At 59.1% G+C, this 17755-nt stretch overlaps 1 protein-coding gene across 1 annotated transcript; it reads right to left on the bottom strand.

The window, feature by feature from the left end:
- Nucleotides 1-434: 434 nt before the first annotated feature.
- On the bottom strand, nt 435-12139 carry LOC132316921 (maestro heat-like repeat-containing protein family member 2B; the record flags this gene model as incomplete). Its single annotated transcript, XM_059816737.1, has 22 exons — nt 12107-12139; nt 11294-11416; nt 10601-10766; nt 10100-10198; nt 9458-9609; nt 8925-9068; nt 8062-8131; nt 7837-7950; nt 7281-7354; nt 6820-6939; nt 5717-5824; nt 5362-5521; nt 4936-4976; nt 4508-4649; nt 3732-3784; nt 3185-3292; nt 2859-2978; nt 2551-2673; nt 1563-1724; nt 1214-1336; nt 830-897; nt 435-465 (listed from the first exon to the last, which is right to left on the bottom strand). Coding segments are annotated over exons 2-22 (2193 nt in total), but the record flags the coding sequence as incomplete, so codon positions are not given.
- Between the last annotated feature and the right edge of the window lie 5616 nt (nt 12140-17755).

Genomic DNA, 17755 nt, shown 5'->3' with positions numbered 1-17755 from the left:
AGGCACAGCCTCAGAGTGAGGAGCCAAAGCCCCACTTTCCTGTAGCAAAGGTATCCAACTCTAACACCCTCTAAGGCCTCAACCCTCTGCCCCCATGACCCTTTCCCTGTTGCCCCACGGCTACTCACATGGACCACGTCGTCAAAGCAGGCAGAGGTCTCCTCTGCCTCCAGAAGGGTTTCTATGAGATTGCCCAGGTCTTCCATGCATCTCCTGTGCAGAAGCTGAAAGCAGGAAAGCAGAGCTGAGTTTCCGCATCATGGGGGCTGCTGGGGCACACTGAGGTGGGATCCTGACCCAGGGGCGGGCGGGCACTGGCTGGTGCTTACCTGCATGTTCACAGCTGCCCTCACTGTCCCCCTGCCCTTTTTCATCCGCTCCTTGGAAGGACAGGACAAGACAGTCTGGCAGCACACTGCCAGCAGCTTGCGATTTTCCTCCCTGCTCAGAGGTGGCCTCAGCTTGCTGGACAGAGGAAAAAGGAAGAGAAAACAGAAAGGAGATTTACTAACTGTCTCCAGAGTGGCTCAAACCACACCTGGGTTCCTCCTAATCGAGGGCCCCAAATCCAACACCCCCGCCCATGCCAGCGAGCACTGCCTTCAGCGCCAGCAATTCCTGCCTCCTCCCAGGCAGCAGGCAAACCCCTGCCCCCAGGTTAAGGAACCTCGGGGGCTCCCTTCCTGTGGGAGACACCCGACATGGGGAACACCCTCCCACTCCACAGCCCCAGCAGCTCCCGGCCCCATGCTCAAGGCCACTGGGGCTGCCCCAGCCAGCTGGGATGGGGTACACTGGGAGTCCCCACAGCCCGAGGAACAAACCTCACCTCAACTCCTCCAGGGCCTGGAACACTCCGTACACCAGGGAGTCCCAGGGCTCCCCCTTGATCCAGTCCTGCAAGTCCCAGAGAGAGAAGCACAGAGTTGGCAGGGGCACGGGACGGCCCTCCCGCCTCCCCTGGGGACAGGCTCTGCTGCCAGGCCTGGGCAGACACTGCCCCGTCACCCCCACGCATCCCCAAAGGCACTGCAGGAGGGACCCTGCTCCCCAGCCACAGCCACCCAGCACCAGCACTCAAGAGCCCCACCAGCTCCGGACACAGCTCCAGGAGCTCACGTGAAGCCCAGAGACCATCGTGCCTCTGGGGTAAGGAGTCCGATGGCACAGCCCAAAACTCCCCCGTGCGACCGCCCCGGCTACAGGCACTCACCAGCAAGGTCCACGTTGCCTCCTGCTTTAAGGACAGCTCAAAGCTGCCGCAGTCGCCCACAGCCTGGATGGCACAGCTGACCTCGGTGATGCTCTGCACCAGGGCGAGCTTGAGCTGCAAGTCCTGAGGCCAAAGAGAGCAAAGCACCCCTTCAACTCTTTGAAGGGCTGAGAGGTGGAAGAAGAGCATGGGCAGGGGAAACCCATGGGGGGCTGGATCTGGACGTTGAGGACAAACCCTTCCTTGGGAGATCTTTAGAAAGGGACCGTCCACCTCAGTGCACCCCAGCCCCAAGGGGCTGGAGCTGGGACACCCAAGCATCCCTGCCCTGCACGCCCCATGCTCCTACCCTCTGTTTAGCTCTGGAGAGCTGCAGGATGTTGCCCACAATTTCTTTATCCACGCGGGGGAGCAGCTGCTCCTTGGGGGCACGCAGTGCAATGCCGCTGTAGGTGCGCATGAGAGCAGCACGAATGGCCTGGGCGCTCTCCATCTTCTGCTGCTGCTGTACCTGTGTCAACAGAGATGCCGGAGAGGTCAGCCCCGGAACTCTAGCAGGCTCCTGCAGCAGGCCCTGCCCTGCACCCTCCCCAGCTCCTTGTTTCCCTGGGCACCTCCCAGCAGCTCCCCAAGCCACTCCTCGAGCTGCGAGTTCCAGGGCCAGAAGTTGTTCCCATCCCACAGCTTGGGATCTCGCATGGGGATGGGGATGAGGTGCAGCCAGCATCGCACACACTGCTGGCTCTTTTACCACTGATTTGAGAGGTCGGGGAGCTGCCTGGAACCTTTCTGTGGAAAGGTATCTGACAGAGCCTGTCACGGTCCTGCTCAGACACGCAGCCCGTGCTCGTCAGGGGTGCAGATGAGCCCACTCTGCTCACCTCCCCAGGCCAGGCTGCACCGCTCTCTCTGTAGGGCCCTGCCCTGCCCTGAAAGGCTTCCCCACAGCCCCCAGGTGGGGAGCAGAGCCAGTGAGACTTCACCAGGCTCCTGCTCTTGGCCCTCAGCTTTGGGGAAGGGTCAGAGTGTCACACCGTGCCCACCCCCTTGTCGCCAGCTCCTGCTGAAGTTAAGTCAGGGGCAAGGTGGCTGCAAGCAAGCAACCGCTGCAGCTGCCCCAGCTGGGTGGCTCTGATCCACCCGGTGTCAAACCCCCTCCTCTCCAAAGACACCTCAGGGGCCCCAATGTCAGGACGTCCCCTCTGAAACAGAGGTCTCGGCTAGCTCTTACACGAATGCTTATCTAAAGGCAGCTGCCACAATTTAGCTGCTGCAGGTGTAGAAGTGAAAGAAGGCCAAAAAAGGAAAGCCAAACAGGGAAACCCTGGCTCCTTTACCTTCCAGCCCATGGAAGTCTGATAAAACCAGCCTCTAGTGAAAGCGGTGGAGAACATGGTCACCGTGTCCAAGACCAGATGGAAGTGGCTCTCAGCCGTGTGGGACACAACAGAAACCATTCCCTGCAACCACAGAGAAACAGGGAGTTGGCTCCAGCCCAGGCACTCGGCCATGGCCAGCAACAATGGCCAGGCAGGACGTTGCAGCAAGGGGGAAATGGCAGCATGGGGGAAATCGAGGTCTGGAGCAGCCCTGCCTCTCCCCCAGGAACAGGCAGGGGATGCGCAGGACAGGAACATCACCTCACCTGGGCTTCAGACAGCTCCACAGGGTTTGTCTCCTGCAGGAACCTCAGCACCTGCCCTTGGACGTGTCTGAGATCCCGACAAGCTGCCAGCACTGTCCCAAGGGCCTTGTACAGGAAAAGCTGCAAGAGAAGAGGCCACGTCCGAGATGTGGTCACGGCCCGACCTGTCAGGAAAGGTCTGGCCCCAGACAGACCCGACCACCCCTGGTGGTAGCCAGCCACTGGAGTAGCCCAGGGAGGCGCATTTTGGGGGCAAGAGAAGGGGAAGCAATGAAAACCGCCTGTGTGGGCAGAGCCCCAGCCCTGGCGCGGGGCAGGAGACACACCTTCTCCCAGGAGCCGGGGGCAGAGCTGCCCAGCTGCTGGCTCAGCTCCTGGCTCAGGCCCATGGTCCAGGCCCTGTCCTCGATGGGCTCCAGCGACGCTCGCAGGAACTGTGGGGAACAGAGAGGAAGCGAGTGTTCCCCTGCCCTTGGCCAGGATGCTTTCTACGCTCGCATGTCCCGGGACACTGCTGAGGGGAGCTACTGGGAACGGCAGACTCTTCCCCTGCCCCACCCAGCCCTCTTTTCACCAGCCTCCCTCTTCCCCTAACACCTCAGGCGAGACCCTCCCGGCATGCCAGACATAGAGGAGGAGGCAGTGCTAAGGCGTGTGCCACAGCGATAGAGGGCATTAGCCATCAGCCGTGGCACGTGCGCAGACAGCAGCTCCTCTGAGCGGGCAGGCACCTACTGCGGGGGGAGGCACAGGGCACTCAGGAGGTGCCCCCACCTCCTGCTGCCTACACAGGCAGCCCCGAGCTTCCTCCCACAACTTTGTCTGTTCCCTCTTCTCCCCCTCTATTTGTGACACCCCCCAAGGATGCTGTACCTTGAGCACACGATGCTCCCACTCTGCAGAGTCCAGGGACCTCTTGGTTTTCCCTAGAAAGCAAGAGGAAGCAAAAGCCCTCGCTGCTATTTAAGCTCACACCAAAGACGAGCCCTGTGGTCTCCTCTGCGGTCAGACCTCCCAACATTCCCAGGCCATCAGGCTAGAAAGGGCCTACAAGCACCTACACCAAAGCCCTTGTGAGGCCAAAGACACAGGAGGGATCCCAGGAACATTTGTCAGGGCCACTGATTCAAGCTGTGGAAGGACGCGCTGACTGCGGCAGATCCCCACTGCTTGACTGCAGCTCCCAGAACAACTCCGACCACTGCGTGCCAGCGTGCATTGGCAACACACATTTTCTCCTTAATGACCCACCACTTTCTGCCCATTTGCAGCCCTTCTCCCAGGCTATTGCCAAGGACAGCTGCTGCAAACCTGGCCTGGCCTGGCAACTTGGTTCTCCAAAGCCAGGGGCTGCACCCCCTCCAGGAGCACCAGTCCTGTCCCTCCCCCAAACACCTTCCCGGCCAGGACATGGGGGTGCCGCCAAGACCTGCCCTCCAAAAGGACATCAACAGCCCCATCCATCCCCTGGGCCAAATCGACACTGGGGGTTGGCTGCCCCCAGCCTCAGCTTTGGCTCCCTGGAAGGGGAAAGGCTGCAGAGCAAGTGCTGGGGAACTGGGGACAATTCTCCTCCGTCACGCTGGGAAGCTGCATTTTCCTGCTCCCCTTCCCTCCCCCCAGCCTCTCCCTCCCCACCCGCACTTTACCTTCCAAGTACTGCAGCAGGAGGGGGATCTCGGTAGTCCACACCACCCCCAAGGCTCGGTGTATCCTGCCATGCAGGGCCTGCAGCAGCTGCAAGGCAGCGACGGCACGTTCACCGCTCTTGTGAGGAGCTGCTGCCACCACCTAGGCGAGGGCAGGAGAGAAGGGTCACTCCTGCCACCAGAGCTGCAGTTTTTCCCGGGAGGGAGGGAGGGAGGGATGGAGGGATGGAGGGAGCTCGATGCCGCTCCTGCACCCGGGGTGCTGCTAGCCCCAAGAAAGGAGTGGGATACCGGACAGGCCCAGGCAGTCTCAGGCACACTGCCTCCTCCTTGGGGGATCCCGGCACTGGCCTCAACAGCATCTCTGCCCTGGGCTCCCCCACCACCCCTGGCCAGAAAAGCTCTTTCCCCCGGGCCCCACTACTCACCAGCAGTCGAGCCAGCAGGGCCTGGGGAGCCGGCAGCCGGGCTGTGGGGAGGAAGAAAGGCTGGGTGAGCCAACAAGCCCCCTCCGTGCCCTGCCCATCGCGCCTCCGATGCCCCACACAGGGCTGAGGGCTGAAAGCAGCTGTGCTGCCACAGCGCTGACCCGGGAGAAATCCACAGGGCTGCCCAGCATGAGATGAAGGCAGCTCCAGCATGGCCAGGAATGGGCCCCAGCTCGCCAGGAGAGTGCTGCGAGCAGGAGAGGCAGGCCTCTGCGCTGGGCAAGGGGCAATGCAGGGCAGAGCCCCTCATGCCCAGCAGCAGAGCCTGGCTCCGCCCTTTGGTTCTCCCAGGCTTCTGCTGAGGGCTGGCAGGGTGCATGTAGACACAGACTGGCCAAGCCCCTGGCTGAACCCATTAGCTTCTACCTCGCTCCTGGGAGTCCAGGGTATCCGGGTCCTCCTCATCTTCTTCACACCCTGCGCTCTCCCGTCTCTCAACTAGGGCTCGGAGACAGCGGGAGAGCGGGATCAGCATGCCGCTGTACTGGGCTGGCACCACATACTGCAGCAGCCTCGGCCACAGGAGCTGCAGAGAAGAACCAGGCAATTCACCACATCAGCATTTCTATTCAGCTCGAAGACAAAAGTGACAGTCTGCGTCTCCCTGAGCCTTGTGTGCTTCAGCACATGTGAGGGAAGAGGTTCACAGCATGGGGAAGCATGAGGAAAAATGCCCTGAAGGCAAGAAGTGGCCACAGCAGCAGGGCACAGGGCGACTTACTTTGGTCATCCCTCTCAGAGAGACGTCCAGCGAGCCCAGGATGTCCACACACAGGGCTCGAAGAGCTCCTTCCTCCGGTGTTACCCAGGCAAAAAGGCCTCCTGCCACCTGTAAGACAGAGTTGGCAAAACCCCTGTTACTCTCAGCTCCCGACCGACAAGGCGCCAACCTCCCAGGAGCACTGACCTCCTGAAGGAGGACAATGACAGCCAGACCCAGCTTGGGAACCAGTTCCTGGACCCTGGGAAGGACTAGGAAGCCTGGGATCAGGGAGAGACACTGCTTGTCTGCACGGTTCCCCAGGGCCCAAATGCTGCTGTCGTGCCACTGTGAGGAACGTGCCCTTCAGCAGGGCTGTGTTTGATGCCAGCCCTGGCAGCAGCACGCCCAGCCTGACAGATGTGGAGGAGAAGCTGGCTCCTTCCTTTGCCCTGCTGACAAAGCAGAGCCTCCCCGAGCCCTGGAGCAAAGCAACGCACACAGATCCCCCCGTTGGAGGGAGGCTCTAGCCAGAGGGAAGATCCTCAGCATGTCAGCAAAAGGCTCAGCCATGCCCATCCTTCATCTCCTGAGCACCCAGCTGGAAACACTCACCAAAGGGACTGCCAGACGGCCTGTCCCCTTGCCAGAAGGGATGCGGGTCCCCAGACTGCTATTGGATGGGCAGGGCGTGCTTTGGAGGACCAGAGTATGAGAACACCACAGAAAGATCCTCTAGCCAGGCCCATCTGTCTGCACTGGCTGTGTTTTGTTGATTGTCTGTGAGCGCTTAAGGATGGAGAATCCTGTCCCTAGAAGGCCCCTCCCTTTGCAAGGCAGCTTTGCTGAAGGTGTCTGTGGGCACAGCTCAGCCTGTGGGGTGCGCAGGCAGCCCCACAGTCCCAGGTGGCACGCCCGGGTGCAAACCCTCATCATTCACTGACATCTCCACCAACATCAGCACAGACACCCATGAGGAACAGCCAGTTGGAGGTCATTCCAATGGCAGTGCCAGCGCTGATGGCCCTGCAGCGTGGAGCTCTTCATGCTCAAGGATGCCTGCAGGAGCTCTCAGCACAGGCCAGGTACCGTTGGGAGCCCCAGGTGTCCTGCTCTGCCCTTACCAGTCTGCCTGAGGTCCGGCTGAACTTGTTGAAGATGTGCTCCACCACATCCCATGCCCAGCAGCTCTGGGAGCCGGAGCTGAGCAGCTCCCGGATGAACTCCAGAACTGCCCTCCGCACCTGCCAGGGGAGAGCGTGGTTACGGTCCTCCTGTTCAAAATCCAAAGGGAAGCCGCCTTTGCTTGGGGGCAGCCTTTGTGGCTCGTGGAGAGATGACAAGCGCACGGCAGAAGCTTTCGCTCCGGCCATCAGGGCTGGGCTTTAGCACCAGGCTGGACGGGCATTTGCCCCACAGAGCACAGCGACCTCCCCGCTCCACTCTGCCAGCTCTCCCCGGGGAGGAGCCATCACCCACTGCCTGGGCAATGCGCCGGCACTTCCCCAGGCACCCCAGCTCTGCCCTGAGGGAAAGGCTTCCTCTGCCTCCCCTGGTGGCACTGTCCCTTCCCAAACCAGCTCACCTGGGCACTGGGGTGGTTGCACACTGACTCCACGGCCTCCATCACCTGGGGCAGCTTCTCTCTCACTGCAGGTGCTGGAAGAGATATGGAGAGGTGTGCATTGAGGTAGAGCCCCAATGGCAGAAGCTTCCAAGTTTTTCGCACACCAACGGGACAGAAAAGCGGGGCCTGACTCTGACTTCACAGGAGGCAGCGGCATAGCCAGAGGGACTCCATTTCTAGAGGCACAGCTGTTTTATAGGGACTGAAAGCTATGGTAATATGGTAACACAGAGCATGTGAGAAATGACTTGGGTACAAGCAGCTCCTGTGCACAGCAGCCCACCCGCCCACCCACCAGCCTGCCCGTGTTACTGAGCTTGGAGCATCATCCCTGGTGTGCCACCATTTCTAACTGCCGGAGGAGAGCTCGAGCCCTGTCGCAGGGCGTCAGCTCGGCTGGGGGACCCGCTCTTTGCAGCTCCTTTTGGGTGCAGGTGCACCGCTTTCAGCCCGTTCCTGCTCTCAGCCCAGCAGCCCCAACCCCTGCCTTCTGTCCCTGGCCCATGGCACTGACCGTCAGAGTGGGCCAGCGCTCCCAGCAGGCCCAGGGCTGCCACGCGACCGGCCTTGCTCCCACCGCTCTCCGGGGAGTGCAGAAACATGCCCGTCTCCTCAGGGCATATTCGTGCTGCAGGGAAGAAATCGCATTCTGCACTAGCAGGCAGCTGCCTCTGACTGCCGAGGACAGGGAGAGAGCCGCCACAGCACGACGGGGGATCGCCCAGTCTCCTCTCCTTACCCTGCAGCGCGATGCAGCGGGGAAGTTCTGCCTTAGGGGCCAGGCCAGGCTCTTTGGTCACGTCAGGGAGCTGTGGGAACAAGGTCTGTTTTAAAGAAATCTGCATCAGCATTGAGGGGGACTGAAAAGAAAGGGTGCTCTCTGCCCTCCTCTCCCAGAGTCCTGCTGCGACTTGGCTGAGAGGGAAATCACTGTGGGAACAGGGCTGCCCCTCAGGCCCATTCCGAACAGCCAGGATCAGGCCTCCTGCAGCCTTAAGGAACCTACGTGGCACCTGTCTCACAAATCCTGGCGTGTTCCTGGCCTGCAGGAAGGTCTGTGAGACAACGGGGGAGGAAGAGGAGGCTAAAGCTACCTAAAGGCACATCTGGGAGAAGGGGAGTCCCTAACAGCAGCTCCCAGGGAAAACCACAAACCCTCCTGGATGGGGCTTCTTGTTTGCCCTCCCCTCAGAGCAGCATCGGCAGGGTCTCTTTCCTCTGAACAGAGCCCGCTGTTGACAACTCCGTTTCCCGGCACTTCCCACTCATCAGACCTCAGCCCTCACTGGACGGGACTGGACACGGCCCTGGGCATTAGGGCAAAGCTCTTCCCATGCACAGAGCGCTACAGAGATGGCAATGCCTCCCTTCCTGAGAAGACGAGCCCCGGGGACTCTTGCCTCCCTTCTGGCCCCTCCCCGCATTTCTCTTTTCTTGCCCAAAGAGTGCGGGGAAGTCTCAGGCCTCCTCTGCTCTCCCCCTCCCTGTTCCTTCTCTAAGGCCTTCCCAGCTCCTCCTGGCACCCCACAGCTCCCCAGTGCCTCGTGGGCACTCGCGCAGACCCACCCCAGCAGCCACGCCGGGCCCTGCGCAACACCTCACCTTGTTGACCCGGGAGGTGTCTCGGACCTCCTGAGATTGGTGCAGCAGCCAGAGGAGCTGCTCCCAGGCATGCTCGCGGTGCTGCTCCTCACGCAGCAGGACCTCCATCATGGCAGCCACCGCCCTGAGCACAGCCTGCTTGTCCTGAAGAGGGAAGGGAGAGGCTCTGCTTGGAGGGCTGAAGGTCTGCCTAGCACTCAGCATCGCCTGCACACCAGTCTGCCCTTCCCACTGGGAGGGGTTTCCCTTTCCCTTCTGCCCTGCAGCAGAAGGGCTCACTCCAGAGGAGAGAGAGCAGTTCCCCACGCTCGCACCCCAGCCCTCCCTGCAGAAAGGCCCCAGGACTCAGCTGCTTCCTGCCAGAGAGCCTCCAGCCCCAGGCACAGTGACAGCAGGCTCCCGGCCTGGGATGCTTTCTCATTCAGACCGCTCCCTCCCCTCACCCCTCTGCTCGCACCCCACCAGCCACAGACAGACCCACCAACGTGGACATCCCCGCTGTGGCCCCAGGCGTGGAAAGCAGCACTTCTTACCTCTTCTTCCTCGCAGCCCAGCCAATTTACCAACACGTAACAGAAGACTGGGTAAATGTCTTCACAGAGCTGCGCTTCCACATTGCGAGGGAAGGGGCATTGCTCCCGGCTGCCGAAGTATGTATTGACCCCTTTTGACCATTGCTCCAGAACTGCACCAGGAGAAAGGGAAGGGCAGCACGTGAGAGTCTGCAGCAGGGACGGAACCTTGCACCCTCACCCAAGCCTGCTCTAAGGATGGTCCCAGGCTCGGCAGGGCTCAGCCCAGGACCAGATCTGCATCTGAGGCCAAGCTGTGCCCTTGAGGTGTCTGGTTTCAAACACCCCACTGTTTCTCTCCTCCTCCCCATCCTTTTCCTCCTCAATGGCCTGTTCCCCTCCAGTATTTCCCAGGGGAAACAGGGGAACAGAAGCCATGGGAAGGGACCCAGGAGTTCCCCTGTGCAGCACCGTCGCGTCCTACCCACAGAAACCTCCGGGGCTTCTCCCGCTCCTTCTGCACACTCACAGAGGTTTGGGATCGCCAAGGCCTGACCTCGCTGTGGGCTGACACCTGCCATGTTCCCTCTGAGATCACATGGAGGCATCAAAGGCCACCCCAGCCCCTGACCCTGGGACCCCAGCTAAGGAGGGGACACTCACCACTGCAGACAGCGCGCAGGATCCGGCCACTCCCCACCCGGCTCAGCATGGCACGCAGGGCAAGCAGCGTCATTCCCACGAAGGGGATGCACCGCAGGGCTGCAGAGAAGGCAGGGACAGAGGGACCGAGAGGGTCAGTGAGAGACACGGGAGACCGGGGTCGATCCCTGGCAAGGCTGGGGCTGCTGGGCCATGTGGGACATGCCAGAGGGTGTGGGGAGGGCTGCCTTCCCCAAGGGGGACACAGGAAAGCCCTTTAGGGAAATGGGGAGGACAGTGCGGGGCAGAGACCCTGCGGGTTTGTCTCCAGTGGGTTCCCACCCTCCAGGAACCAGGACTGGGCTAGTAAGGCAGAGCTGCCGGCCAGCCCTGGCACAGAGCAAGGAGGCACGGTAACTTCATAGCCCCTCAGTTCAACACAGAGCCTTCAGGAAGGGGGATGATGCCTTCTCCCCGTTATCACAGACCCCTACCCAAACCAAGAGGCCCAGGGTGCCGTACCATAGCTGCGGGCCATTTTGCCCAAGGTGAGGAGCACGATCTCATCAGGGACCTTCCCCATGGCCTTCAGGTGGCTCTGGAGCTCGGACATGACAAAGTGGAAGTGGGAGCGGGCCAGAGCCACCAGGACGTTGCTAGCAGCCATCTTCACATCATCTGTCACACCCTGAAAAAGTGCCACAAGTTAAACACTCCCGAGAAAAAGGCTGAGGCACTCGGACAGGCTGAACACCCCTGCCTCACCTGCAAGACCCCACGGGGCAGTTTGCTCAGGCCGGGCGCCTGCTGCCTCTTGTACCCTGGGGTAGGCGAGCAGCTCCCCAGTGAGGCGAGGGAGGCTTTTCCCTGACACAGCCGTGTGCTGCTGCCTTCTCTCCCTCTCTGCGGAGATGCCAGGAACAAACTGACACAGACTTGAGACCCCCTGGGGCATCTCCATGGGGCTGGTGGGTTCCCAGGGCTGTTCCTCAAGTGAGCTTGAACCCAGCTCTCGCTCAGTTAGAAACAGCCCCGCGTCCACCTCTCTGCACTACTCTCTGCATTTCCTCTTCAAATTCCCTATAAGGACGAGTCCCCTCAGGACCTCCGCTGGGTCTGAATAGTTGAGGAACATCTCTGTGCTGCTCTATATTTCCCCAAAAAACAGGGGCAGAGGCAGGCTGCTTTGGCAGCCTTGAAAGAGAACAAGCTCACCTGGGCTGCTCGCATGTCACTGGACACCTCTGCTATCAGGCGGTTCACGACACCGCTCTGCAAACTGCCATCGTCTCCCTGCAAGACACTCTCCAGCTCCCGGTATGTCTCCACTCGGTCACCCTGGGGACAGACAACAAAGGGGAGTGATGGACTTGCTTTGCCCTCGTTGTCAGGGACCCACGAGAGAGACCTACTGCCCCCCAAATCATCTGTGTGACACGGGCATGAGGTACGCGCTGCAGGCATCGGTCAGGACAGCCATGGGGAACGGCAAGATCTTCTGCGGCACCTCTAACACTACCAGAGAGCCAGACAGGGAGGTTGATTCCACCAGGGTAAAAGGCCGTGCGGGAGCCTAGGAAGTCGGTCCTGAGGATGGGGGATGGTGGAGGTCAGACGGACAGTGCCAGGCGAGGAAGGGGAAGACGTGGGAATGAGACCATGCCCTGAGGAGGGGAAGCCATGAACACCCTGCACCTTGGGGCACAGTGTCACTCCCCTCGTGCTGGGGAGGCACTGGGACAGTTCTGGAACCAAAGCTAAGGTGGGGCCTTGGACACTTGGGCAAAGGTGCTGGAGAGATGCTGGGATTTATGCCAGAGGCTTTGCCTTGTCCAGGAGAGCACTGCAAGCTCCCAGGGAAAGGAGGGAGGGAGCAGTGGCATTAGTCCAGCTGGAGCGGCAGGATCGGCGCTTGGGGATGAAGGGCCTGCAGGAGGGCAGAAGTGCCATCAGGCGAGATCCCCCTCTGCCACAGCACCTGGGGAAGTCAAGGGCTTGGAGGAGAGCCCTCGAGCCCCCTTGTCTCACCTCATGGTCTTGCAGCCGCTTTAGCAGAGAAGCCCCAATGGCCGCAAAGGTAGTGTTGGCTTCAGGGACAGCCTCCTTTGCCCTGCCTCCATCCTCAGGATGTGCAGGGCTGGACTGGGAACACATGCATGAGCAGAGAGCTGGAAGAAAAGAAAGAAATTGTTTTGCTGGCTGCAGGGCTTTGCACCAGGGAGGGGGGAGGATCTTCCAGCCTCTCCCAATACTAACAGCCTGTGCTGGGCTGTACTGGCAAAAGGGCAGTCATTGGGATGAGGGAAGGGAGTCTTCCCCTCACTGCGGCACTGGGAAGACCACACTGGGGGACTGGATCCATTCTGGGCTCCCCAGTGACAGAATGGCAGCAATGCGCTAGAGTGCGTCCAGCACGGGGACCCTGAGCCGGGTGGGACATGGACATGGGGCCCTGCAAGGAGGTGCTGGGAGGGCTGGGGCTTGGCAGCCCCAACAAGAGCCGGCCGGGTCAGGTCATCTTTGAGCAGTCCCCAGCTGCCCCACGGAGGGCAGGGAGAGGATGGAGCCAGAGCCCTCTCGGAGGTGCCTGGCAGCAGGATGAGAGGTGACGGGGACGCAGCCCCCAGCAGGCATCAGCCCCCAGCCTCCCGCCAGCCCCTCACCTCTGAGTGCTCTCATCCTCCTCAGGGCAGCAGGATCCCCCAGATGGACGCACTGCTCTCTCTGGGTCCTCCTCCTGCGAACGCCATGAGAAACTGGGGCAGCACCAGCCCCCTTGGGAAGATATAGAGCCTGCCCACTGTGACACCACTGCAGGGCGCGGCGCCTCACAGAGGGCTGCTGTGACACAGGGACACGTGCTGGGGACACGCCGCGGGGCGGGGACCAGACACGCAGCACCCTGCGGATCCCCACAGGCCCCGAAATGCAGGATTTCCCCATTCTCCATCACTTGAACTAACTCGTGGTCCTCGAAGAGTTTTAGCAATGACTTTCTCCCGAGAGCCCTTCCCAGCCCCGTCCCCGATCCACGTCCCCCTCCAGGGACCCGAGGCAATGTGGTCTCAAGGGGACTGACCTGACCTTCTGACCTTCCCTTTGCATTGTCTCTCCCTGGTTTTCTCCAAAGAGGAGGCTCCTGCCTGTGTCTGTGTGTGCCCTCCCCTACGTTTCTTCCAAGAACATTGGCTCCATTCTCCAGCCAGGACCGAACTGCAGACAAACTAATATTTTAGCTTTTCCTGGTATTTCTGAGGCCCATACCCTTGGATATACCTGGTTCTGGATTTCCTCAGGCACTTCTGAGCTAACAGGAGTATCTATGAGGGCCAGACTCAGAAGTTCAATTAGCTGGTCATCCCCACTCGAAGTTCTACTTTTCCTTTCTCAAATTTTATTTCCGCTTTCAGTTCTTCCAATAAGTCTTACCCCAATAAAGGTTTTGGTGAGTTAGGCACATATAAGAGTTTGTGTATTCCTAATTGTTTTCCCAATCTAGTTTAAAGAGGTTTTAAAAAGTACACCTTTTCACTTTGGCCAGTAGCTCCATTTACTGTTACAAAATCATCATCCGTAGGTGTTAAAGCTTGGTTGATAGGTTTCACCTTGAGAAAATAAAATCAAGGACAGGGTTTGCCCTTCCTCTGTGATTCTGAGCAGCGGGGCTGCTGCCTCCGAGAAGCACCGTTGAGGCGGGAGGGGCCCCCTTGGGCGCTGGTTGGGGCACACACCACGCAGCACCGCGCTCGGGCCTCGTCACAGCAGTTTTTTTGGGCTCCAGCTCCCTCCCCAGCTGGGGGAGGCCGCGGGGACGTTTCCCTGCTTCCCCCCATCCGGGAAACGCGGTACCGGCTCCCCCTCAAAAACAACATCAATTGCAACAAGGTATTCTAATTCAAGGTTCCACTGAAGGGCCATTTCTCCTCATCATCCAATTTATACAAAGGCCACCATTGATGACAATATTTTATTAAAGTCTTTCTGCTCACTCTTCCTCCTGGCAGCTCTCCTATCTCCTCCCAGTGAGCTAAAATACAGCCTAGAGGGCTCCTTTTCAAGATTCCGCCCCTTTGTTTACCTCCCATAATGAACACCCTGCCCGCAGGGCTTATTCCTCAGCCTAAGAACACAACCTGATTGAACTGACAGCAATACTGCCCTATCCAAGGCAAAAGACGCGAGGGCGTACTCGCCCCACAGCGAATGCACCGAAATTCAAGACAATTATCGAAAAGGAAATAATGTACTTATGACACTCCAAACACTTAACACGAACAAACAAGGAACACCAATGGCAAATCAGACAGACACTCGTCCGTGCTCCACGCCAAATAAACCCATCACTACCTCTACATTTCCCCCCCACATACCAGCGACATTCTTACCGATTCCTTATACCTTTTATATTTCCACAAAGCAACTGCCTAAGCTGGCCTGAGCGCTCAATCTTATTCCATTTAGACCAGTTTCCTTGACGCCCACTACACCAAAAATCGTCTCGTCCCCAAACTGTACTCAAACGTTCTGTTTACAACCAAAACATTCAAAAACATATATTGGGTTGCATGAAAAATCCTGATACCTGCGTATAGGACAACAAGGGTTAACAATCGGTTCGATTAACACAGTCCGTCATACGCTTCGTCCGTCTCCGGCCGCTCTCCTCGCGGAGAACACGGAACCGCGGATCAGGACTCCGCACTCGCCCCGCAGTCCGACTGTGCCTCACTCACTCAAACACTCACCCAACTTACAACAACATTAATTGTATAATGAAGCACTTTTCACAGAATACACGGTACTGGGCATAAACCTTCCTGAGTATATAGATTGTAATGACTATCATAAAATGTCAATTATAGCCACAATAACACAAATTTCAGTTCCCATGGGTTATAATAGTTGGTACAAACGACAGCACCCCCGCGTACTTCCCTTAGTACGCCCCGTCTGCGCTCCGCACTCAGCCCCCGGCGCGGCGGCCGCTCTCACGCCATTCCTCGCCGCGGAGCGTGGGACTGCGCGTGCGCAGTGATCGTCCGGCTCCGGGTCGGGACGGGGCTCTGCCCCGCGCCGGAGGGGCCGCGCGCTGCCGCCGGGAAGGCGCGGGACTTTCTTCAGGCCGAGCGGCCGCCAGCGCTGCAGACGCGGGGGGGCGGCGGGGGGGAGCTGCCGGCTGCCCTCCCGGCGCTTCCCCCCGGGCCGCGGAGCCCCTCGCGGGGGGTCCGCAGACTGCCCTCCCGCACGGCGCGGGCGCGGACGCCGCCTCTGCACCGACGAGGCGGCGGCGGGGGCCGGCGCCCTGCCCCGCCGGCCCGCTCCCGGGGCGGGCTCGCGGCGGGAGAGCCGCCCCCGAGGAGGGGCCCCGCCGCGGAGGGCCGGTCCCGCCGGGCCCCCCGGCCCGCGCTGAGGGCGGCGGGGCGCTGCCGGAGCCCTCCCCGGCGCGGGAGGGGCGGGCGCGGCTCGGCGGAGGTGGGGGGGGCGGCGCCTTCCCGCGGGGGTTCGGCTCCGCTTCTTCCCGGGTGGACGGCGTCCGGGAAAGGTCTTCTCCGGCACGGAGCGGGGCGGGCGGGCGGGCGGAGCAGATGCGGGGCTGGGGAGCGGCTGCGGAAGAAGCCCCGGCTGGAGGTGCTGGAGAGAAGGGGGGCCCTGCCTCCTTCCCTCGGGCCACCCCTCGGGTTTGCTCGCGGGGTGGGTGCGCGGGGCGAGGAGCCCCAGTTCACGTCCCAGGTATGAAATTCGTGTCTGATTTACTTCGTTTAGTTCCTGACGGCTGTGGATCCTTCACCGACGTGTGTTTGCGATGCTCGTTTAGTGCTGAAAATGGCTTCAAACACGTTTGAAACAGAGATCTCGCCAGCTTGTGTTCTGCTGGCACTGGCACTGGACAGGTACGTCTTTGTGTAACACCACCACCCCCAAAAAAAAACCCCACTCCCCCCTGAAACTGAAGTCCAGTTCTGGACCCCTTCTGTGCCTTTTAGCGGGGAGTAATTTCCTTTCAGGTGATGCGGGTCCAGACGTATATCCTGTGTCACTTCACTGTTGAGCGCACAGACTTCTTGTAAACCTCAGCTGCTCAGGTCACATCCTCTGTCGGTGTCGGAATAAGAATTTCAGGTAAGACGGATTGATGTCTGCGTGCTGCTGGTGTTGTATTTGGGAGATCACAGATGGCCTTCAGCTTTGAGGATCAAATGTAACCATGAGTCTAAACAAGAAGTAGAAATACCTTGTCCCAACTCTCCCCAATTCACCAGCTTTAAGGTTTTTAAGTGAATTGGCCTCTGTATTCCTCGTCCCTCTCATGCTGTCGCTGGGTCAAGAGGACTACCCACGGGTGTAAGTCCAGGCATGTGTCGGAGACTTTGCAGGATTGAGGGCAGGTTGATGAACAGCAAGGAGATGTTTCCTTTATACACTTGTGGCTTTTATTCTGAGCTGAATCAAAGTGATTCATGTTCACGTCTGTCTTTCAAGCCTGGAAAGTGTCCCACAGCTCCAATCCTGGACCAAGTGCTTTCTGGGGAGGATGGCATGGTGGGCTGGTCCTCCGTCCCTGGGAATGATTCTCAGGGGTGGTCTGGTTTTCTAGAGCTGCTGAATTCTTGTGCAGAATTCAGCCCCTGCACAATTCAATCTTGGTTCTGCAGAGCTGGTAATGAGAGGGGTGCCTGGGTCTCTGCTGGTGGGGTGGGTGGGTGGGTGCTGAGAGCTCGGCTGTGCCTGTGATTGCTGCTGCTGCTGTGGTTCCTGGATTCACACGTGGATGAGATCTGAACACAGTCTCTGATACAGCTGTTCTCCGTCCGTAGGAGAATCAAATGCTGAGACTGAGCTACTTAACCTGAACCTGCTTTTTCTTCCAGGGAAAGTGCTGCACGAGAGTAAAAGCCTTGTCACTGAGGAGCCACAGCATCGGCTGGATGTTATCTCTCTCTGGAGATAACTTCTTCCTGGGCGTGAGGGGGAAAAAGGTGATGTCTCTCAAGAAAACCCATCGCCTCTGAAGAGACAAGAGATCTTTTGTCTCTTCCTTTCTGACGAAGAGACAAATATTGCAAGTGAAAGACAGAAAGCAGACCAAGCGAGAGAGCCTGTGTCTGAGGAATGTCAAGCGAAAGCTGAAGAGAGGTGTGTGGTACCAGAGAGAAAGAGCGATCGGGACTGCCGGACCGAAAGCAAGGCTTCCTTCAAAGTCCCTTCCAAAAGCAGCGGGGAGAAGCCTGTTGCGAGTGAGCAGCTTAGCTTCAGTTTGAGAGTTTCTCGTGGTTGTAGTGGAGCGGTTGCCAAAATACTTCCTTCGCAGGTATGCTAAAGTTTCTGTGTTTTAAAAGAATTTAGCAAAGGTGAAGGGAGATGTGTAGTTTATTTGTCATTTCAACTGTGTGTTGTACGTTCTAGACTAACTCACTGCTGGGAGCTTTTTCTGTATTTTCTCTAAAAAAACCCATGCTTAACCTGCATTTACCTTGAACAAGTGGAAATACAAGGGCTGTTGTTAATTTCTGGGCACTGTTCCCCTGAGTATTTTCCAAATCAATGCCTTTTACTGAGGAGAAGTAAAGGTAAGAGGTTGAGGTGTCTGGGCTTGTGGAGTCCCGGGAGTGACCTGAGAATAGTTTCCAGCTACTTAAGGGCTGTTGGAAGGCCAGTGGAGCCGGACTTCTCTGGGTT

The sequence above is a fragment of the Gavia stellata genome, chromosome 4, assembly GCF_030936135.1.
Source record: "Gavia stellata isolate bGavSte3 chromosome 4, bGavSte3.hap2, whole genome shotgun sequence".
NCBI classification, from domain to species: Eukaryota; Metazoa; Chordata; class Aves; order Gaviiformes; family Gaviidae; genus Gavia; species Gavia stellata.
This window is presented reverse-complemented; position numbering and strand designations above follow the sequence as displayed.